Genomic DNA, 24680 nt, shown 5'->3' on the forward strand with positions numbered 1-24680 from the left:
TTCCAAAGTCAATAAGTGATACTTAAAACATTTAAACAGTTTTCAACTCCTTTTAAAAGAGAACACTGGTTCGTTGCTCGGAATGGTGGCATTATTTCGAGTACCTTAAAGCTGCACTCTAACAGATTGAACGTTTTGACAACTCTTTTTTTTGTCTTGGAACGAGCAGTTTTTTTGCGTTAATATCTAAAACCCAGTGATAAAAGACTGATAACAAAAGATAAGATCGCAGATTTTTTTATTTCCTCTCCAAAATTGATGTGTTATGCATTTTTCTTACACCGTTAGTTACGGTTTAAGCCATAAAACATTAAATTTGGAATAGAAGTATGAAAATCTGCGATCTGATCTTTTGTCAACAGTCTTTTATCACTGGTTTGCAGATATTTACGCAAAAAATTGCGTATTCCAAGACATAAAATAAAAAAGTTGTAAAACGGTAAATCTGTGAGAATCTGTGTTACATACCAATAGAAAACAGACATGTCGCGGTTGCCTTATTTGTATAGTTAACACTTAAAAACTTTAGTGGTCAACATACTATTTGTCAAACAAGAAGGCTGTTATTCTCAAATTTTCTTACCTTTATTTCAGTAAATTTGCATTCAGCCTTATTGATGGAATCTTGTGAATAGGTAGATATACACTATGGATGGCCCAATTAGTTCGTATACTATCTAGACCACGAAAGCAATTAAGGTTGTTAGTGTGTTGATGTAGTCTACAAGTGAGTACCCGAGATTAAATTCTGCTGCAAGCGCAATACCATTTATATTTAAAAACTATTTTTGCAAAATTCATTATCGTATCATTATATAAATACAAATGAATTACATTTTTAAATAATCCCCTTGATATTGCTTATATGTTTTTTAACTAATTTCATGAACACTGCAGATTATAACCTGTCTATTCAAAGTGTCTTAGTTTTGTTCATATGTTAAATATGCAGTTAATTGGCTTTTAATACTCATTGATCAACCTGTCTATTAATACTTTTTTGTTGTGCTGATATGTTAAATATTCCATTGCTTGAAAACGGCAGCTTATTGACCGTTAATATTCATTGATTAACCTGTCTGTTCATATCTTCGTTTTGTTAATACGGACGGGCCAACCTTCCCTATTGAGTAACATTACAGGTCACCTACTTATCCGAGATAATGGCTCTTAACTATTCATGCAGATAAAAGACTGTCTGTGCAAGGTGTCCTAAATATGGTCACATTTGGAGGACTTTCAGGTTCGTTATATATTTAATTTAATGATTTCTTACAGATAATAATAGCTTTTATGGTAAATTTGTATTAATATGTTCTCTCAAAGCAAAACATCGATGATCAAAATTATTTTCTATGATTGGACCAAAATTCCTTATCCTTTGCATAAAATCAGAAGAAGAAAATCAAAAATAACTTTAGAGACATATGTTTTTCTCTTTTAAGTAAAATGCTATTGGTGTAATTATATCTTTAAACATGTGTCAATACACTTGAATCAGTATATCTTACAATTGATTTAAAACACTGGCATCATATCTTTAATGAAAAAACAAAAACACTGGCATCAGTATTTATAACCTTAAGATGCAATCGAAACACTAGAGTTGAATTCTTAAAGATGGATTTAGAACACTGGAAGCAGGCATTACATAAATCCACAAAAAAGGATACTGATTCGCTTTTCAGTTGCATTCCTGTTTGTGTACACCACTGGTTTAACAGCTTTCCTCCGTAAGTATGCAACGCTTACTGCTATGCTGCAACAAATGCTTAACATTGCTATATAATTCATACCGCTATGCTGAATACAATACTAATCAATTCATACAATTCATACTGTGTTCCTTAATAAAATGCTATGGAATGCATACTTGTATGCCAAATACAATGTCATATCATACATACTGCTATGCTAAAATCAATGCTTAACAATACATACTGCTATTCTAAATACAATGCCAAACAATTTATATTACTATGGCAAACACAATGCTATACAATTCATACTGCTTTGCTAAATACAATGCTAAACAATGCATACCGATATACTACATACAATGCTTAACAATTCATACTGCTATGCTAAATACAATTTTATACAATACATACTGCTATGCTAAATGTTATGCTATACAATACATACTGTTTTTATAAATACAATGCTATACAATATATCTCTCATGCAACATCTAATTTCATGCGACAAATGTGAACACTACTACTGTGAAACAAATAATGCTATGCACACAATATTCTTAAACACATAATTATTTTGAACCAATGATGCTATGCGACACAGAATTATATGAACACATAATGATACGCATCATTCAATGTGATGCAACACAATATATTGTTAAACAAACAATGAAATTTAACCACTTATGGTAAGCAACACAGAATATTATAAACACATATAGCTATGCATCACACAGTATTTTGCAACACACACTATTGTTAAACAGATAATAATATTGAACCAGTAATGATATGCGACACAGATTAATATTTACACATAATTTTATGCAATATAGAATGGTATACAACGCATACTTAGCCGGGCCTTCAGTGTTTGTAGAACAGATTATCTTACAGTGTAGTTTTATTTCAATTTAATGTTGTAACCTTTGCTAATGAACGCCGAGGGCTTGGCGTTAGAGCGTTCGTACCTCTACGCCCAACAAGATGGAGTTGGGCCATCTTGGCGCTTGTCCTCAACAGTTGAACCCGCACATTGTTTTTCAGTGAACCCCGCCCAGAGATGTACGTTCGAGAGCGGAGATTGTGGATATAGCCAGGCTAGCAGCCAACGTCTCCACTGGTCAGTCAGACATGTAGGCGGATCTAACAATCCGACCACAGACCACACATATAACAGGGCTGGACAGGGTAAGACTTTTCTCATGAAGACCTCGGTAATGAGTCAATTTTTAAAACTTTTTTAAGAATGCAATAAATTGAGGGCGTGTTACGTTACTCATTTCATGTTTATACAGTCCAAAACCATTGACTCGATTTTGCTTGGGTCGGACTCCTCTTTTAATCAAACTGGATTTTAAGGAACAATTTATATCAACTACACTAAGTATTCCCGCTTGGCTCGAATATTCCGAGGTATTAAGTATTTTCGCCAGTCCCTAGGTGTTCAATACAAGGGGGTACGACTGTTTAGAGTAACGACCGTCTTGCGTTGAGTGCGCTATCAATGTGTGTCACAAAGTAAAAATACTGTTTTTTAGCCAATCGACAGGATCGGGCGTCGTCAGTCAGATAAATAAATTGAGGCTGTTTTTATTTCTTTGAACTCCCAACACTGTTTCTTATTTCTTTTCTTTGGTGTTTCAAGAATTAATACAATATTTTGTATTGTAAAGCCTTGCTCTCATTATTTTTTCATGAACTTTTCAAATGTCTTTGGTTTTTAAGTTCTATCTTGTGTAATCTTTAACACTGTTGTCATGTATTTTAGAATATAAACTTGATTTGTTGAAAGCTTCACTCTCGCAGATATACCGGTTTGACAACATGTTTATGTTTTGTCTTGGAATGAGCCATTTTTCGCGTAAATATCTGAAAACCAGTGATATAAGACTGCTGAAAAACATTAAGCATATATCACTGTTTTCCAGATATTTACGCAAAATTGGCTCATTCCAAGACAAAAAATAAAAAAGTTTTCAAATCGGTCAATCCGTGGGGGAACAATATTAAACTTTACTTGTTGCTTTAATTTTCAGGTACGTTTTCAATTGGATTGATTGTCAAGTGTTTTCTCATTTTCTCAATTCTTTTATTTTCAGGCAATGTACTTGTAGTGGACACCGACGGTGTGCATGGTCATTATGGGAAGATATCTACACCCTCAGTCCATTATGCCCGCGGTCAACCCGTCACGGTCCGTTTCTCCTTTATAAACGCTGGCGACCACCCTATGGAGTTGGTTATGTTTGTGAAAGGAGGTTCAAGACAGCCTGGACGTTCATCGTACACCAGCATAGGTATCAGAGAAAGTATTTGACTCGTAGATATTAATCAAAGCACTGAAAGTACTGTAGGGAACGGCTGACTGGATGACACTGTACTTTGTCATGATGTCTGGAGAGGATAAAGTCGGAGCTAATGCAATAGTCCATTATATTAACCAATGCATATTGTGTATACTAATACCAGTAAATGACACAATGTACCAAGAATCGAAAAGAAAATCTTATCTGTTTTGCTTTATTATGTGGCACATGAGGAACACACTGTATGAAGCCAGACTTTTGGGTCTCTCCTTGCATTGAGTATATTGTCTCTGGCAAACTGTGTACCAAGTTTCAAAGCTTTTTTATTTAAACTTCAAGAAGCTGTGTATATCATGTTTAAGCATTTTATTTGGATTGTGCCAACACACCTAATTTATCCCGCTTGCGACAGTCTTTCATAGTATTGAATTTCGGGGTCATCAATTTTATGTAAATGTTTATGCCAAAGCTAAAATCAATATTTAAGATAATATCATTTGTTTGTAGTTTTAACAAGACATATGATATAATTAACTTGCTCTGCTAAAATGGTTCGCCTAGAAGTAGCGAGTTTGCCTTGAGGATATTCGAGAAACAAACCTGTATTGCAGATGCACATTCATGTTTTCTGCTCTATTACTCTTCTTCTACAGGTAGACGCAGCACGTGGCATGACGTATGCATTGATGACGTTGTCAACGGTGACGTCACAGTGGAATTCGAAGCCATCGTTCTTAGGAACGGAAGTAGTTATCTTGCTATTGATGACGTCACAATTGATGCAGGGATGACGTGTTCAGGTGCAACAACTCCATATAGTGGTATTTTGACAACCGCTTCTCCTGTAGGTAATACATAAAATCCCGTTTTAAATTATTATTTTTTATAATTCAATGTAAAGAGTGGAATTGAAAAAAAACGACGAGAAATTGTTGGAGGCCTGATTATAAATATCCGAAGTTATACATAATGGAAATGAATCAGACATCATAACGCAACTCATATTAAACAACGAACTTCTTTTTAAAACCATATGACACTTCAAATTTGAATTTGATGGGTTATGATGTTCAAGCATTGATAATACACCTTACACGTTCCTTGTCAAAGCTGCATCGGTGACGTGCAACTTTGAATCGGCGTCAATTTGCGGTTACGTCAACGTTAATTCAACGGATAACATTGATTGGCTCCACAACAGAGGAAGCACCCCGTCACAACGTACTGGACCGGTACATGACCATACAACAGGCAGCTGTACGTACGACATAACTTTACTTTTTGTCATCACTCATGAAGTCTACGTGATCTCGTCATCATTTGATAATATTGCCTAAATGATCAATAATTCATTTTGATCAAAACTGTTGATTTATGTACATAATAACTTTCATACTTCATTTGGAAATAAATCAATGTTTGGCATTTTTACATATAAATGTATTTTGATTAACACGAAGACACATGCAAATAACTTTTAAAACGGTTTGATACAGGTACACCGTGGGTACCACGCTTAAAATATCAATGACAAGTCACTGTGACGTCATATTGTTTGCTTATGTCATATTTACTATAGGACCAAATGTCTCCTTTTACTAGTGACAAACACATCGAGTTTAATCTATTTTTTCTCGTATTAACGGTCCTTACACTTTCTTTGTCACATTATATCATTCCAACGTTTTTCAGCGGCAGGTCACTACATGTATATCGAGGCGTCCAGTCACTACCATCAGAAAGCCATATTCGAGTCACCTTCATTTACAGCGACCGGTCACCAGAGGTAAATGCAGGCCTCATTTTCGATGTAATTATTTTTAGAAATGTCAGACATTATTACATGATCTATAAATAAACCGTTTATAATTGGATAGAGAGCAATTTCCATGGACAGACTAAATGCCAGATTATGAGTTTTGGTCAATATGACAGGATATTTTACAGCTAATAAGAAATCGTTTTTGTTTTTTTAAACACAAATGGAATTTGTTTCTATGTAAAAAAAAACTGAAATAACACACTCATTCACTCAACTTAAAATAACGTTCAGGGCCGGTATTTAAAATTTTAAATGTTGCCCATGCTAAATAATAAAATAGTTAATCAATATAAATTAAACAAACAAATAATATCGATGTTAATATCTAAAATGCACGTTCACATCATTGCATCAAGCTTACTTCAAGCAGTCCTCAAAGTGACTCGCTCATGTTTTCGGACCAACAATTAGGCTTCCCGGTTATGTATCTGAAAACGCTTATTTTATCATTATTTTACTCGATGATATCGAAATTTTAGAAAAAAATACAGTTATAGCATACAAAAGTATTTTAAGTTGCTTGTACCCTATAGTTATCCATCGATTAACAGGTTGTTTGTACTCTATAGTTTCCCATAGATTAACAGGTTGTTTGTACTTTATAGATCCCCATAGCTTAACAGGTTGCTTGTAAACTATAGTTTTTCATATATTAACAGGTTGCTTGTACCCTTTAGTCTCCCATTGATTAACAAGTTGTTTGTACTCTATAGTTTCCCATTGATTAACAAGTTGCTTGTACTCTATAGTTTCCCATTGATTAACAGGTTGTTTGTTATCAATAGTTTCCCATAGATTAACAGGTTGTTTTTATTCTATAATATCCCATAGATTAACAAGTTGTTTGTACTCTTTAGATTCCCATAGATAAACAGGTTGTTTGTACCCTATAGCTTCCCCATATATTAACAAGTTGTTTGTACTCTTTAGTTTACCATAGATTAACAAGTTGTTCGTACTCTTTAGTTTCCCATTTCTTTACAGGTTGTTTATACTCTAAAGTTTTTCCATTGATTAACAAGTTGTTTGTATTCTATACTTTCTCATTAATTAAACGATTCATTAAAACCTCAGAACGCCTTTAGTGAATGACTGTCTGTTAGAATTGTTTGTTTAAAAGCGAATGGTTGAATGCCTTCGTGTTTGTTATTGTTTTAATGAGAAATGTATACTAATACGTTTTTAGAATCCTTTGAAGACCCCATTGTAAAGAAGATACTAACGTAACTTAATTTGTTATCTTCATGATATAAAGTTATTATTATTATTATTATTATTATTATTATTATTATTATTATTATTATTATTATTATTATTATTATTATTTATTTTTTTTTATTTATTTTTTTATTATTATCATTAGTAATAGTAGTAGTAGTAGTAGTAGTAGTAGTAGTAGTAGTAGTAGTAGTAGTAGTAGTAGTAGTAGTAGTAGTAGTAGTAGTAGTAGTAGTATCATTATTATTATGATAATAATAATAATAATTATTATTATTATTATTATTATTATTAGTAGTAGTAGTAGTAGTAGTAGTAGTAGTAGTAGTAGTAGTAGTAGTATTATATAACAGTTGGTTTGTTCTTATTAGTTTCCCATATATTAACAGGTTGTTTGTACTCAATACTTGCCCATTGATTAAGTGGTTGTCTGTACAGAATTGTTACCCATTGATTGACATTTTGTTTGTACGCTACATCTACATTACGGTTTCTAACAGGTTGACGTTTTGGTACAGCATGTACGGATCTGGAATGGGTGACCTACGCGTGTATCTGTCTCACAACGGTGTAAGGAGCAACAGCCCACTCTTTGCCACGCATGGGGGTAACTACTTTTTACTTTTTTAAAGGTCTAGTTTAAGCCTTCTATAAGTGCCCCCTTAAAAAATCGTGTATTTGTACACAACCTCTGTTAATTGATCTTAATCTTATTGCCTAATTGTCTTATCAGATCTCCAATCTGAGTATCCTGCTGTGCAGTTGTGGATGTTTTATTATAATAATGGTTCCTACATGGCCCTGATGCAATAAACGAATACACAGGAAATTGGCCACCACTGTGACAATAATGCAATTAGCAGGAGATGCACAGCAGGGGATTATCATGACAAACATTACTTGAACTAGGCCTTTAACATAATAGTACGTATATAGGTTTACACTATCTTTAAAATGTATGTCTTTATCTGGTATGATACCAAAGTTTTCCTGTAAACTTTGAAGTTTTTCATTAACCCTTGCCGGTTAATTTTACTACTGTATAATGTTTGTATGGCATTGCTTGTATCATGCTGAAGCTGGTTTTTGAAACTAAAGCCAACTCTTTGCTAAGCATGGATGCCACTGGTGAATAATTCTTGTCTGGCTGAAGCCGGTACTATTTAAAGTTTATTTCGCTTTACGCTTAGCACGACATATGTATCTGTATTACAAGGTTTAAAGAGAACATATAAAACATGTAGTCTCAATGATGACTTGTTACACTACAGGCCCCGATTTCTCAAAAATGTCTCAAGTCCCTTATAACAGGATCAATCGCAGCTCCCTGTTTTTGGTTTTCAATAAATTGCGTATTGTTAACTTCCTTAAGAGATTTTATACTAAAAATAGGATTTATCTTTATGATAGTAAGAATAAACCAGTTTTCATTCATCAAAATTCAATATAAGTATGTAATTTGGCTTATTGAAACAAGCTACTTAAGCCCGTTAAGCTTAAGAAGTTTCGAGAAATTGGGGCCAGAAACTCCAAACACGTGGACACTAAAGAGATTATAAGTATCTACGAGCGGCTATGGTATATGCTTTTTCTCCCATCTCAGTTAAACAAAATTAAGTAAAAATGATTTCTTTGCTGGACCTTTATAGTACTTAGTGAAAATAATTGCGTATGGATATGCGATAATTCATGGTTGTCATGGATATGCGCGCAGTGATATAGATTATCTTAATAGTCAAATCGGTCTTTAAATAGTTCTAAGGAGAGTGAAGCATTATTTCTTGAAAGGTGCGTGAAAACTGTTTTATGGTGACATATGAAGCGAGAAATAATTAATTAGCGTTCTAAATATTGCCACAAGACAAGCTTTCCATGATGCTACAGACGACAGTCTTCAACAAGGGAGGTAATTATAATGTGGTGACCATTAAAAAGGAGTTCCATACGGGCATTTTATCTTCGCCCGTGGGCAAGATAAGAATTTCTAGCATGGTTAAATTATTGGATCTACTTATCTGAGGTGGGAGAAAAACACATACAAAATTGGACGTTTACCTGGAATTCTATTTCTGTATACATAACCACCTTATATATTTTTTCATCACCACAATTATTTTCACTACACAATAGAAGCGATATAACATCTATTTAGGCAAAAGATACCTCATATTAAATCTTTGTAAGCAAACTATTTTTTTCATATTACATATATGAGAGCAGAGCTGATCTCATTTTTCATTGATGTAGGCAGTATATATGTTATGTTATATATAGAAGTACATATATATATATATATATATATATATATATATAATGTTGCATATATAATAGCTGTATAGCTATTGTTACATATATGATAACAGTGTATAACTTATGTTACATATATGATAGCAGTATATATATTTTTTACATATATTATAGCAGTATATGTCTTATGTTACATATATGTTAGCAGTATATATATTTTGTTGCATATATTATAGCAGTATATGTCTTATGTTACATATATGTTAGCAGTATATATATTATGTTACATTTGTGATAGCAGTACATTTATTTTGTTACATATATGATAGCAGTATTTTTCTCATATAACATCTATGAAAGCAATATTTGTTCATGCCCCCTTTCGAAAAAAAAAGTGGCATAAAGGTTCAAAATTGTCGTTAAGTCGGTCGGTTAGATGTTTGTTTGTCGGTCGGTAGACCATATCTTGATCACAAATCGAGCACGGTTTGACTTAGGTGTATGAAACATCAGTGACTGGTGACCCTTGTCAGTTATAGCAACGTTGAGTCTGACTGATACTTAAAATATGTTTCGATGGCAGATACTGGAACTTCCGACTGGAAAATGGCATGTGTTGACATCCACACTCACGGATCTGGCATGAAAATACTTTTCGAGGGAACAACCGGAGGTTCATTTACCTCCGACATGGCGATTGATGACGTCACATTAGAAACAGGAAGTTGTTCCACAGTTACGTCACCAACCTCAACAGTACCTACAACGTCTGCATCTACGACTGTTGAGACTGTTACTCTCTGTAAAAACAAATATTTTTATTTTTATTTTTAAATGTCATGTAAATTAACATTTCTAATATATGCCATATATAAACATGATGATGTTCACTTAGAGGATTTAATCGCGTGACGTGTGCACAAAGGTAGTTGTTCATCGCTGGTTTATCAAGATCAGTGAAAGCCTTTTCTGTCTTTGATTTTTTTTTATAATGAATTCAAATTGTGAAAGTGAACGCTATATATATTGTTTTCATAACTTATCTGTGTTCTAGCTTTTCATCTATATATTCTACACAACTGCTTTCATAAGTTTTTTCTTGTTGCTAATTAGTTGAGGGGCACTGGGGACCTTGGAGTACTTACAGCGCGTGCTCGGCCACTTGCGGAAGTGACGTCACTCGTACAAGATTACGTCATTGTATCAGCGGAGTATGCCCAACCGGAAATTCTAGTCAATCCATAGCGTGCCATATGTCGGATTGTCCAGTGACAGGTATATCTCATTTCACCTTTAATTTCAACTGTAGCCACTAACCGTTGCAGACGACAATCTACTAACTGTGTTTATAACAATAACGTTATGATGTGTATGGTTGTTTCTGTATTGAAAGTACATATATTAGTGTGATTTGTCTCGAAAGACTTGTGTTTTAGGCTTGGTCATAAATTTGAACATTTGGTTTAAAATTTGATTGTATTTTTAGCCGGTAATTAGCTACGTGGATTTGACAGTAATTTATTTGATATAAATGGAATACGTTGTCGGAGCTTTGATCTGTGGGGTTGTATTAATCCGAGTTGTTTGCGTAAAGTCCTTATCGCACGAGACCGAACGTGGAGTGCGAGGTATCTTTACACAAGCAACGAGAAGTATAACAATCACACAGATCAATCGACAAAAAAAGTAGTTCTTTTATTTTCTACCATTTCTTTCAAAGCATTTACAACATATAATATATTTTTGATTTATTTTTGTACAAAAGCATTTAAATGCGAAAAAAGCATGTCCTATTTCTTTCGCGTAGTATTGCCGAAGTACCTAAAAACGAAGCTACTGCGTGGTATGAATTTGTTTTCCGGTTTCTTTATGTTTAAATTAAAACAATATTTTAGACACAAATTTAGCAGGTCTGTAATATTTCATGTTATATAGACGACTTTAAAGGGATTAATAACTTAGAAATTCAAAGTAAGTCCAAGAACGTTCAGAACAACCGTCGTACAGTAAAATCAAAATATGGCTCTCGCAAAAACAGGTTTCTTGAATACAAATGTTTCACTTTAAAATATAATTATGAAACGTTCATGGAACTTAACGAAATCAAGATGAATGGCAAGCGTGGTTTATTAGAATGTCAGTTTTTCAACCAACAGGTTTTGAGTATGCTTCCCTCCAGAGACACATGTTCCGAGTTTGTCATTAAATCTGCACTCTCACAGATATACCATATTTACTGTTTTATTTTTTGTCTTGGAAAGAGCAAATTTTTGCATAAATATCTGTTTACCAATGATATAAGTCTGATGAAAAAATATCAGATCTCAGATTTGCATATTTCCGTTCGAAAAGTAATGTTTTATGGTTTAAACCGTTACTAACGGTTTAAGAAAAATGCATATAACATCATGTTTTGAACTTAAATATAAAAATTTGCGATCTAATTTTTTGTCAGCAGTCTTGTATCACTCGTTTCCATAGATATTTCGCAAATATTGGCTTGGTCAAGACAAAAAATAAAAAAAAGTTGTCCAAACGTTCAATCAGTGTGATTGCAGCATTAAAGACACTTTTGCTTGATTAAAACCCAGATAACAAACTTAAGAGTGGTTCATGTGAACTTATAAAAGTGTTTGATTGTATTGTGTCACCCCTCTTAGTTAAGGGTCAGTCCGCTTGACTGGTGAGATACCTTGATTGATAATTATAAAACTCCCGATTCATATCCTATATGCTGAGTGCCTTGCAGGCAGACAATATGTACCATTTGTTTAACTAGCTGCTGGTTCAGCTTCTTTTGGGGCTCGATTTTTCGACCTCCACCCATAGGTGTAAGCGCTAAACGCTAGGCCATAGTGGCTTATAACTGACTTCATGGATTAGTATAAACTTCTTATTAGCATGCTCTGAAAGGATCGAATCTTCGACCTCCGTACGTACGTGAACGCCCTCACTTCTAAGCCATTGTGGATTATAATGACCCCATGATGGATACATATAAACGTATTTTAACACGTTTTTTCTTAAACAGCTGTCGACGGTCACTGGAGCACCTGGTCGACTTCCACGTGCACTGTCACTTGTGGAACGGGACTCGCGACGAGCACGCGAACGTGCACTAACCCCGCACCTTCGCATGGAGGTCAAACGTGCCCCGGGTCGTCAATAAGGCACTCTTATTGTCGTATTTCAAGCAGCCAGTGTTCAGGTTTATAGTGTCTTAGTGTCAATCTTGAATATGTTATGTTTAAACCCAAAAGGAATAATATATAAACAAATATTAAGACAGAAATGAGGCCATATCTTTAAATAGAGCTGTCAAATTGAATATAGCTAAGGCTAGTTGTAAAACTATATCATTATAATCAGATACCTAATAATTCGCGACTTGCTTCAACGCGTTATTGAAAGTGCCTATGTGTACACATATTTATCAAGAGAAGGGAACGTTATGCTTTCATTTTAAGGAGATTGGTTATTAGAGATGGCACTCGTTAAATCAACATTGTAATGCATTCCAGGTATGTATTATACGTGTTTAAGCTTTATAAGAAGACACATGATGTAAGTTTTCGGTGTATAAAAAGTAGTTCCAATCACAATGCATTACTTTTTAGTGGATGGACAATGGAGCACATGGAGCGCTTATGGCGCATGCTCAGACACTTGTGGCACGGGTCAAATGTCAAGCCACAGGTCATGCACTCATCCTGCTCCATCTGGCGGGGGTCACAACTGTGTGGGTAATTCATTGAGGACTCAGAGTTGTACAGCTTCCCAGACATCCTGTGTAGGTATGGAGACAAACACACATAGGACATGTTTACTCGTTTGTACATTATATTGAAGACGGCGGAAGACGCTGATAGCTCTGACATAGTAAATTATTTGTTTTTGTGAAGTGACATCACACAACAATGAGTGTATACATTACATTGAAAAGTATATAACGATTGATAATACTGAAAAGAGGAACAGACACATCGCTAAATCCACGACATATGGTGGAGGTCAAGAACTGTTTGAGGAACTTAAAATATCGTTTTCTGGCGTCAGTATACCATATTGTGTGTGACATAGAGTATGTTCATTCCTTAACACATCAATCATGCCAGAAGCACAAGTCCCAAAAAAAGAAGGGGGTGTGGTCAGTTTCACATATTTAACTATGTGTTACCAAAAACTCCGAGCTAGTAATTCCACATTTTAATTGAATAAAGACTTCAGTCTTTTTACACAGCACATTTGATAAGTTTTTTGGACAACCCAAGCCGTCATACAAATAATTTACACGATTTTAATTAACATTAAGCCACAGTGAACTTTTTGTTATACTAGTATTAGTTTGCAAATTATTATTTTCTAAATTTTGAAGAGGCCTTAATATTATCATTCACAGCTTACTGATTCCTTTTACTCGGGTTGATTCTTAAAACTTGTCCGAAACATGGTTGGCGACGAGCTTCTCTCATATTTTAAAACATATTTTTATTATGCCCCCTTTTGAAAAAAGTGGGGTATATTGTTTTGCACATGTCGGTCGGTCGGTCGGTCGGTCGGTCTGTCTGTCTGTCGGTCGGTCGGTCGGAATACCAAATGGTTTCCGATCAATAACTTGAGAACGCTTTGACCGAGGGACCTCATACTTGGTATGTGTATTGGTCATCACCAGCAGATGAACCCTATTGATTTTGAGGTCAGTGGGTCAAAGGTCAAGGTCAGTGTGACCTTTACATGAAAAACGGTTTCCGATCAATAACTTGAGAACGCTTTGACCCAGGAACCTCATACTTGGTAGGTGTATTGGTCATGACCAGCAGATGAACCCTATTGATTTTGAGGTCAGTGGGTCAAAGGTCAAGGTCAGTGTGACCTTAACATGAAAAACGGTTTCCGATCAATAACTTGAGAACGCTTTGACCCAGGGACCTCATACTAGGTAGGCTTATTGGTCATGACCAGCAGATGAACCCTATTGATTTTGAGGTCAGTGGGTCAAAGGTCAAGGTCAGTGTGACCTTTACATGAAAAACGGTTTCCGATCAATAACTTGAGAACGCTTTGACCCAGGAACCTCATACTTGGTAGGTGTATTGGTCATGACCAGCAGATGAACCCTATTGATTTTGAGGTCAAAGGTCAAGTTCAGTGTGACCTTAACATGAAAAACGGTTTCCGATCAATAACTTGAGAACGCTTTGACCCAGGGACCTCATACTAGGTAGGCTTATTGGTCATGACCAGCAGATGAACCCTATTGATTTTGAGGTCAGTGGGTCAAAGGTCAAGGTCAGTGTGACTGTAAGCTGAAAAAAGGTTTTCTGATTGTCCATATTTTATTTTCTTATATAGTAGACAGTAGAAATTTATATGTCACTAAATGCATGAGTTGAAGTATCAGTTTTCAGTGAACATCTAGTTTAATTATGCCCCCCTTCGAAGCAGAGGGGTTATATAATTGCTTTGCACATGTCGGTCGGTCTGTTGGAAGACCAAAGCTTGTCCGAGTGATAACTCAACAATTCCCGGACCTATGGTCATCAAACTTGACATGAAGATTAGGTATGACCAGTAGATGACCTGCCTCATATGCATCCAATGACAAATCAGCTGTCATTTCAGTCCATGCATATTTCATTCAATTGTCCAAATATTTCTGGCAACTTGGCGCTCAGGGGGCATAATGTTTCACAAACATCTCTTGTTTTATTTTTATTTTTCTCGAGGTACTGGTGTTGATATCGTAATAAAGATCTTTAGGAACATTATTTTAGCATACACTATGCAAAAACGTTTTCTTTGCTTCTCTTTCTGAATAGTGGACGGCAATTGGTCGAGTTGGACCACATGGTCGACTTGCTCAGTGTCATGTGACCTTGGAACCATAACGCGCACGCGCAGTTGTTCACAACCAGCACCTTCTATAGGAGGCCGGGCGTGCATCGGAGACACGACGGAAACCCACGAATGCACGAACGGACCGTGTCCAGGTATATGAAAGTATAGAGTAAAAAAAGAATTCTAACTTTTTCTGTGTGTTTCGATCCATTCGTATATCTAAATATCTTAATGAAAATTTACTGAATACTAATAGATACATGCTAAGATATAAAGTGTTTCCAATTGTCAAATCTTTAAATGTTAATATTCATCAATGACACGAAACAAAATATACTTGAGATGTGTTCGCATGTCTATTTATATAATAATACAATTAGAGGTATATAGTTAGGTATAACAATCCAATTCTCATTTCCAGAATGGTCGCACTGGTTCAACGGCGATTGCAGCGTCTCGTGTGGAACTGGGACACGTGAACGCATGCGCGCGTGCAGTACCGGAAACAACCATGATTGCGCGGGAACCTCGTATGAAACACTCCCTTGTGATGGACCCCAATGTATATAGTTAATTGCTTCGATCTTGAATAAAAACTTATTAAAGGAAATTGATTGATTTTGATTTCCATAGATTCATTTCTGTTTTCTTTCTTCACATTGTGACTGGTTCACCGTTAAACTGTAGTAAGTAAGCGCATACGCGCGTGCAGTTCCGGTAGTAACTATGATTACGCAGGAACATCGTATCATCGGAAACTATACCTTGTGACTGAGCCGGATGTCAGTAGAATTGCAACCGATTTTGAATATGGCATAATAATCATGTTTATGACATACATCACGGATACATATTTAGCTCACCTGTGAATATAGTGCAAGGGTCATTCAATGCCCTTCGTTCGTCTGTCGACATCGTCCGTCGACTACTTTGAATAGATAAACATTCAATCCTTGCATGTTGACTATTTCAAATAAAGTATAGATGATTGAAATTAATTTACTGGTACTGTTAATGCAGATTAGTTCGGATATTTATGTTCCTAATTTTCAACACATTACGAAATACCTAACCGGACATGACGTAACAATTAACTTAAATCCGTTGCATATTGAAATAGTGGTGAGCTTTTGCAATTCTATAGAGGATATTTGTTTTTTTTATAGAGTGTGATAAAAACATATTTTGAAGCAAAATCTATATATGAAATAGCAGATGGCGTAGCTGTCAATTTTCTATTTTCGTTTTTTTTTTTTTTTGAGAAAAAGTTCTCTGATATTCTTGTTGAAAGTTAATTATTTGCTAGTTTTTAAGTGCAAATATGTTATGAGCAGCAATCAAGTTATTTCATAGTGCAACTATGTTCCAAATAAATAACGAAGACACTTTTATTTTAAGCGGGCCATAATATGAATACATAACCAATTAAACCAAATCACTACGCCGCCATTTATTGAATGAACATTTGAAAGGTCAATTGGGTTAGCAAAATAATTGTGGATTGCCATTGAATATAAAACATTTGTCTAAGTATTAGAGTGTGGTTCATGATTCAGTCATCTTACTGTCAGAAACCAGTCTTTTTTGCTTTAGGACAGGTCGATTTGCTGGTTATGATGAGGACCACGCTAGTTTGTTGAAAAAATAAGGGCGTGGGTGGGATGAAAAATAAATCAGTTAATCTGTACATTGTTTTGTGAATTTTCCAGAAAGTTCGTACTACGAATTACATCGAAATACATTTGAACGATGATATAACATTCTATTTATGTTCGAACAGTTGTTTTCGTCTGTTATTTGTTTCGTATGAAAGCAAATGTTCAAACATTGAGCTTCAAGATCAAGAAGTCCTTTTTAATAAACGGATAGTTGTTTATTTCCACATTATTCTTAATTTGAATTGATGAAATATTTCTTTAAATCTAAAATATTTTATTTGCCGACTTTTTTTTCCGTTTCAAAATGAAGTGCTTTGATTTGATCAGGGGAGAGCAACTAGTTTGGATTTTAAAAGTAGTTCTGAAAGTTGATGTTTTCGCTCCTTATTTTGCAGTGTTAGTATCAAATTGATATTGTCTCTGTTGCTATTTCACTGACAAACCTCAATATTTTATCGAAAATCATGAAAGAAAGTATGATATTAATAATTAAAGCGTTAGCTTGCATTAAAATACTGCATACCCTAATATTATTTCACCATTCTATTTAATACATAGAAAGCTATGACGTCGAACATGAAAACCTTTAACAACAAAATACATTTTATTTCCTCCCTTTTCTCTGAAATATGAGAAAGTATTAATTCTAAAATATTTATCTTGAAACGATTTTTATATAATACAATTATATCTTTTTATCAATAACTGACACTCAATCAACGAGGACATGTGGTAAAAATCCGCTTTCCTCGCGCTCCCGACCCTCTTTAACCCATATCCCAGCCACAAAGTTGTTAAGATAATGCACCAGTCAATTGTAACCACGCCCCCCAAAGTCCGGGAAATATCGAGGACTTTCACTTACGGTCCAGCCAACCCCGGGTAAAATCCCAGGCCCTGCGGGGACGAACTGGTGGTTAAACCCCGCCAAATGCCCCCGCACTCCAGAGACTCTATATAAGGCCCAATTTCCGCTAAATTTGGCACAAAGACAAAACCACCGCGGTCACCTGGCCCTGCGGGGCCACCTGGAAAGTAAAAACACGTCCCATTTCCCCGGCTATTCCCGGTATATCCCCGGTCTGGGGGGGGGGGGGGCGTGGGTACAATTGACTAGTGCATAAACGCTTGGTAGGGTTGACAGACATGTCAATTATGTGTTTTACATAGGAAACTATGACGTGATTAATATTTCGGAATGCCGTTTTATACCAATTAGACTCATTACCTTACTGACGTCATCTATATTAATATATACGTATAAGATAATATTATTGTTACATACATAGGCATATCAAAATTAAACGCTTAATCACCTCTGATTGTTTTATTTCAATTATATCCTTTTTGATTTAAGTTTTTCTTATGCCAGATGACTAAACAGTAACATGATTCAAAATGAGGAAAATGCGAGTAGTTTAGGAGCTCAGTAATGGGCTCGCCAAAATATGTTTATTACGCCTTAGTTCATACTGAACAAGGGACTACTTCCTTTCTTTGCAAATCTTACAATCGATAATATTAGTATATAAAAAAAAAGGATTAAACACATTTATTTTCAAAAATATATTTTTGTTATTATTTTTTACATAAAAAATGGTGTATTAGAGCTTATTGATTTTCAATAAATTATTGAATATTTGTTAATATTTTTTAAGGGAGATTATTTGAGCTTATACAATATCGATTTATTTACTGTAGCGTTACAGAAACTGATCTAGTAATCACCACATGGTTGATTATCGATGTTAATTGATTTTTCACATTTGTTTATTTAAGAAATATTTAAATAACAGTCAATATAAATTAAAGCACTGAACATTCTTTACGTCTGGGGTAATGGGTCACCCCTTTCTATTTATTTGCGAAAAAAAATATTGGTGTGGGCTACTTACACTCTTAAAGTTTTCGTGGTCTATTAAGTTTTTTTGTGTAGATATATACTAAAATCTAAAAGGTTTTAGTGGAATACTGTGTAAATTAAATCTTACTATTCAAGCCAATATTTAAGTCTACCGCCACACCAGATGAAAATCAATATAGAAAACTGCCATTTACTGGAATTAACCTATATGAAAGTTTCAGAAAAGCTGCCTTCTCATTGGACAAATATAATGCTGCACATTAAATCTTGTTACACATCAGTTCATTTATGTTATTAAAAAGAGCACCTTAATTAGAGCACTTTATGGCTCGTCAAAATTATTTATAAACCTTAGTTTATAAAAGAACCAGAAAAGTTTTTTCATACATTGTTCATATCAGCTTGTACCAAAAAGTAAAATATAAATAAATAAAATTAAACACTTTTTGTTAAAATTGATATATTTTATGCACTTTTACTCATCAGATAATGTAATAAAAGTTATCTATATTTTAATCTTCTATTTGATTTTACTAAAACATTTTTAAGGGAGATAATTTAAGTTTTTTGCAGTTTCATCGTATATCAATTTGAGTCGATTTTTCAGTCTATTATAGGCGTTTAAACAAACTGAATAAATAATAATAAAAGTTTAATAAGTATCAACAAAACTTAACGAAAAATCAAACAAACAATATTTTTTAACTATGAAATTAAAAAACAACAACAATTAGCTCCAGAAAAGTGAATATATATAGATGCATTTCCTCCCATCTCAGTTAAACAAAATTAAGTAAAAATGCTTGAACTTTTTGGTGCTAAGTAAAAACAAAACTGCGTATGGATATGTGATAATTCGTGGTTGTAATGGATATACGCGCAGTGATTCAGATAATGTTGATAGTTAAATCGGTCTTTAAATAGTTCGATGGAGAGTGAAGTATTATTTCTTGAAGGTGCGTGAAAACTGTTTTATGGTAACAGTTGAAGCGAGAAATATTCAATTAGCATTCTAAATATTGCCACAGGACAAGGTTTCAATGATGCTACTACAGACGACAGTCTTCAACATGGGAGGTTATAACAATGTGGTGACCATTTAAAAGAGGTTCCATACGGGTATTTTATCTTCGCCCGTGGGCAAGGTAAGAATTTCAAGCAGGGTAAAAGTATTCGATCTACTTATCTGAGGTGGGAGAAAGTACGATTTTACAATGAAGTCAATATTTATTTTGTAACTTTTAACCATATTTTCTGAGTACAATTAGTCTTATTTCCCTTTACAGCCCTTTCGGGCATTAGCTGACAATTGCATAAAAGCGTGGGTGGGATAAAACCATTTTTTTTGTGTGTGTGAATAATCCGGGAGGTGCGCACTGTACATAGCGTTACCGCATTTTTGTACGATTACCACTCTTTCTTCTAAAGACTGCTTGCAAATGATCCGATTGCAGTTTTCATATTTTTCTTCGCAAGTAAATGTTTTAAGGCTAAAAGCGTTCCTAAGTTTTTAGTTTTTCGACATAAAGCATCATTTTTGAACGTAAACATGATCAACTGATTGCATAAAACCGGACACTATCTTTTCTTTTTGATTGCCTTATTCAGGTTGTAAACATGCAATACGTTTTATATTCTTTAACCCTAATAAATGTATATAAATATATATGGTTAGGTACTTAGTACAGTGTTAATTATATAAACAAGCAGCTATATTCGTTTTGAAAACAGTACGATATCCGATTTCATGCACGATATATTGATATGAAAAACTACCAAAAACGAGTCCAGTTAAGTCAAAAGTTTTAACATTAACCCCGTTTAAAAATAAAATGGCACGGGGTCAGCTCATTGAACACACACAAAACTATTGCAAACCAGACGCATATAAAACAGCAAAATTATCAACAAACAACGCACTACAGATATAATTGATAAACGATTCAATGCTTATCAAGGATTATTAAACAGGGATACCGCTTCAGAACGATTAGTGTACAAGTCAACACAAATTTCTGATGACGTGGCGATTGGCAATTTCTGGGGGTATCATAGTTATGGAACATAATGTGTAACCCCTTTTTTGGTACGATGTGGGGCCAAATGTAGGGGATATAGTTGGCACGCACAGGGTGACATAGTGATACCTAACAATCCTTCATAAACATACCTAGTTTTGTGTATAGTAAGTATGCACTGTGCTGCTTGTGGAGTTTTGTTCTGTTCTTCGGTGTTTCTTATTTGTGATATCATGTTATAGGTTTTTGGCGTTTACCAAATGCCATTAAACCGTTTTTATATTTACGTTATTGATAATATGCTTGTTTCTGCAGCGGTTTGATAAACAATTGACGTCACTTTAGAGCACTATTCGAGTAGTGCTCGTTAAAAATAGATTATACAGATTACTCCGCCTGCGGGGCGGGTATAGTCTTTATTTCACGACCAATAAGCGATTCAGAAAATATATATATCCGCAAATAATACTTTACTTTTTTTCTAAAAATATTTTTTATTTCTTTTTATACTTCAAAGTTGTGTTTTCAAACTTATTTATCTTAAATTTATTATTTGTATTTTAGAAACATTTGTAAGGGAGGTAATTTAAGCATAATGGGTAGATCGCGTTTTTTTATATAATTTTTACACCAACATGCATTTTGATTGTTTAAATCTCAAATAGAGTTTTTTATTCATACCCAAACATGAAGTGAAATAAATTACTCATACATAGTCATATATTAAACATACGATTCATGAAGAATAGAAAAAATGTGGAACAGATGATAACTAGTTGAGTTTATCAAGACTTGTTTCCCTTAGTTGCAGTAAAATTAACAGCGCAACAGCTATTGTCTCTTGAGGAAAAAATATATATTAATGATATTGCAAAGTACTTGTTCAATATAAAATTATTTTATCCCTAGAATTCGTAGTATTTAAAAAATATAGGTATATCTTCTTAATATAATTAATATTCAAGCAGAGTTTATCTGGATAAAAAATGAGATTCCTTTTTAGTCTAAATATTAACAGTTTAATCAACGATAGTTGAATTCTCCCCGTCATCGGATGTCGTTCCGTTTTCATATCGAATATAGCTGCTGATTTATTCAATTTAGACTGTAGAAATAGTATCCATAAACACCTTGGATATTATGAAATTTTGTCACAGCACAAGATATTAAAGAAAAGTGTTGCATGTAAACAATTGGAGAAAAGATAGATAAGCCAGATTTCAATGCATTAGCCAACAAAAAATATAGGGAAATGAAGATCATTGTTACCGATGCTATGCCCCTTGCACCACAAAAAGGGGTAGGAATGAAGATCGGAAAAAGACTTGATTTCCATTAGACAAATTGTATCTTGAGACCTTTCGGTTACAAAAAACAACAACGATATTTTATATATTTATAGAACACATGTACAGTCAGTCTAGCATCACTGGTATTTTTTAAAGCTAAAGAAACTCCTTTTATTTTCTTAAAGAAAAGAATTAAAAGCATTGCTATATAATACTGTGCAACGATGACGTTACAAGTATATAATTAAAATAAAAAGTCTCATTTCCCAGCAAACTTGTAAAATTCCTGTCTATATCGATATTTTAATCGTTACAGGAACCGATTTAATAATAATTTGATAGTCAACCTAAGCCAAATTAAGACTTCACCTAAGTAATACTGACATAGCATTTTAGAGAGACCCGAAGATGTCAGACTACAAAGAAATATCCTTTCTTTGTTATAATTATAAAGTCTCCTCTTTACAACTTTATTATGAGTTCCAGAAAAAAAAACAATTATCTTGAAAACTGCTAACAATTTCATAAATCTTATAGCGCAAGTAATGCTTTTTTACCATTAAACATAAACGATTGAAACAAAAAAAAAAAAAAAAATGCGATCCGATCTTTACACGACATTCTAATACTAAATTTAACAAAACAATACATGAAAGAAGCCTGGCCTTAAATGTTCTAGTGAGATTATTATTGTGACTGCAGTGCTTAAGCCAGAAATTGACTATGGAAAATTCGCAATGTTATAAATCAAAACACAAATGACAACTGTTGTGTTAACAGAGCATATTGTTTGTAATTGTATGTGTCATAAACCATTAAATTGCAATTCAATTTGCAATAATTGGATACCGAAATTTCTTGGTATTTACTAACATTGAAATATGTTGTTTACGAAGGTAAAACGAAAATGAAAGTATTTCATAAACTTATGACATGCAGTTGACCAGTTCAGAAATCACTATGGCTGAGTGAGATATTGTCACTGAAAATATGGATGGGGTGTCTGTGAGCCACAACCATAGCTGAGTGAGAGGTTTTGACTGATATCAAAGGATGGAAACACATTTCAATTATTAACACGCTGGTTGAGAGATTGAAGCTAAAAAGATATACAGGAATTGTGTGACAGGAGAACTCTTGTGCAATACAACACCACTTTTGGGTGAAATATTGTTATTAAATTAAGAAGTTGGACGGGGAGGGTGCGGGAGGGGTATCCCTAGTCACCATGGTTTGTCAGTGATTGTAACTGTAAAGATGAATGGTTTTGACATGATCCACAGATTGTGTGAAAGATTGTAAATGAATAGTGTGGGGTGACCCCTCGTGGCACTGTGATCCAGATGATCCATTTGCAAGAAAAAAAGAAAATTGTCGAATACTGACATTCACTTGGTATTAATATGTACAATGCATTGAAACGTACTAACTGAAGTACCACATAGTTTACAATTTATTTAAGTTTAGCAGTTATTACGTATTATTCCTTTAAAAAGATTACTGGGTATGTCTACCTAGTATAATTCGTTCCTTCTGTGTGATTGGCTAGTCGATGTTATCACGTGATATTACCAAGTTATCTAAATAGCTTAAATATACCACTCGTTTGGAGTAAGGCGTCGTAGCACAGTGGATACTACACTGGACTTCAATTTTGGCGACACGTGTTCGAATCCGGTCTCCGACACATTTTTTTTGTACATTTTGGTTCTTTTTTTACAATTATGATATCAAAGCGTAACACATTCTATTAAATAATTGTCCTGAGATTCGTTACAGAAAAAAAACACTTTTTTTTGGTGCCAATCTGGTTCCTTTAAAAAGCTTCAACTTTTGTCAGCTGTGTAGTATGTCAATACTTATCAAAAAACATTTTCAATAAAAGGCTAATTCGATTAACAAACCGTAGGTTTCATTCCGGATACATTTCGATTGCTACAAAAATATGGCCTAGTTGAATATTTAACGAAGTATATTGATACTGGAAAGTTTCCATCAAAATACGCATGTAAAACACTATTGAATCGTAACGTTAAACGCATGAGCTACGATGAAAAAACTATCGAAAAACAAGCCGTTATAAATGTTATATATTTTAATAGCTGTTCACCACTAAGGGACATTGCAAAAACAATACAAGGCTTTGTTCTGTTTGTAAATTAATCTTGAATGAACTAGGACTGTTTATTTCACGCCAATATATCAGATATGTAAATCCTGTCAATTGTTGACTGATACTATGTGTGTTCATCTTCTTCTGTTTTGTCACGAGAAAGAAAAATATCGTCAATTTCTTTGGGATACGATATACGACCATTGTGGTCTCGAGACTTATAAGCAGTATCTTTATACTAGTGTTTTATACCAGTGTACTGATACCTGTGATGTTAAAAAGAAGGAATAATATAATAATGAGATAACTATATATATATATATTTAAATATATATAATTAAGTATTTTTATCCTGCAAGGTAAGGTTGAAAAAGTTTCTTGTTTCCATCAACATCGCCGTAAAAAAATGAGGTTGGTAGGTGGGCTTTACTTCATCGATTGATAAACGCAATTGCCGAAAGACAGTTCATTTAAGGAATGGAAGTTGAGGTGTAAATATAAATGAAACAACGCCATTGAGTAGAATTGATAAATGACAACTGTTTTAGGATAGACAGCTAAATATCAATAAACGTTGAAATACACAATAATAATTTAAACAACA

The 24680-nt window shown here is 34.1% G+C and overlaps 2 protein-coding genes across 2 annotated transcripts; both read left to right on the forward strand.

Annotated features, from left to right (window-relative positions):
* The first annotated feature begins 1170 nt into the window (after nt 1–1170).
* Nucleotides 1171–5346, forward strand: LOC128221677 (MAM and LDL-receptor class A domain-containing protein 1-like). Its single transcript, XM_052930277.1, has 6 exons — nt 1171–1243; nt 1689–1733; nt 2748–2891; nt 3803–4000; nt 4663–4857; nt 5120–5346. The coding sequence occupies exons 1-6, from the start codon at nt 1219–1221 to the stop codon at nt 5344–5346; spliced, it is 834 nt and encodes a 277-aa protein (XP_052786237.1). The 5' UTR covers nt 1171–1218.
* Nucleotides 5347–9884: 4538 nt separating this feature from the next.
* On the forward strand, nt 9885–15744 carry LOC128222404 (coadhesin-like). The gene is made up of 6 exons (XM_052931384.1): nt 9885–10098; nt 10410–10571; nt 12328–12504; nt 12914–13090; nt 15116–15286; nt 15556–15744. The coding sequence occupies exons 1-6, from the start codon at nt 9903–9905 to the stop codon at nt 15702–15704; spliced, it is 1032 nt and encodes a 343-aa protein (XP_052787344.1). The 5' UTR covers nt 9885–9902; the 3' UTR covers nt 15705–15744.
* Nucleotides 15745–24680: the final 8936 nt, after the last annotated feature.

The sequence above is a fragment of the Mya arenaria genome, chromosome 16 (assembly GCF_026914265.1).
Source record: "Mya arenaria isolate MELC-2E11 chromosome 16, ASM2691426v1".
In the NCBI taxonomy this organism is placed as follows: Eukaryota; Metazoa; Mollusca; class Bivalvia; order Myida; family Myidae; genus Mya; species Mya arenaria.

Coding starts and splice junctions, on each gene's coding strand:
- LOC128222404 (XM_052931384.1), top strand. CDS start 9,903: ATGGCATGTGTTGACATCCACACTCACGGATCTGGCATGAAAATACTT. Junction 10,099..10,409: donor TGTTGAGACTGTTACTCTCT/GTAAAAACAAAT, acceptor GTTGCTAATTAG/TTGAGGGGCACTGGGGACCT. Junction 10,572..12,327: donor GTCGGATTGTCCAGTGACAG/GTATATCTCATT, acceptor TTTCTTAAACAG/CTGTCGACGGTCACTGGAGC.
- LOC128221677 (XM_052930277.1), top strand. CDS start 1,219: ATGGTCACATTTGGAGGACTTTCAG. Junction 2,892..3,802: donor ATATAACAGGGCTGGACAGG/GTAAGACTTTTC, acceptor TTTTATTTTCAG/GCAATGTACTTGTAGTGGAC. Junction 4,858..5,119: donor GACAACCGCTTCTCCTGTAG/GTAATACATAAA, acceptor TCCTTGTCAAAG/CTGCATCGGTGACGTGCAAC.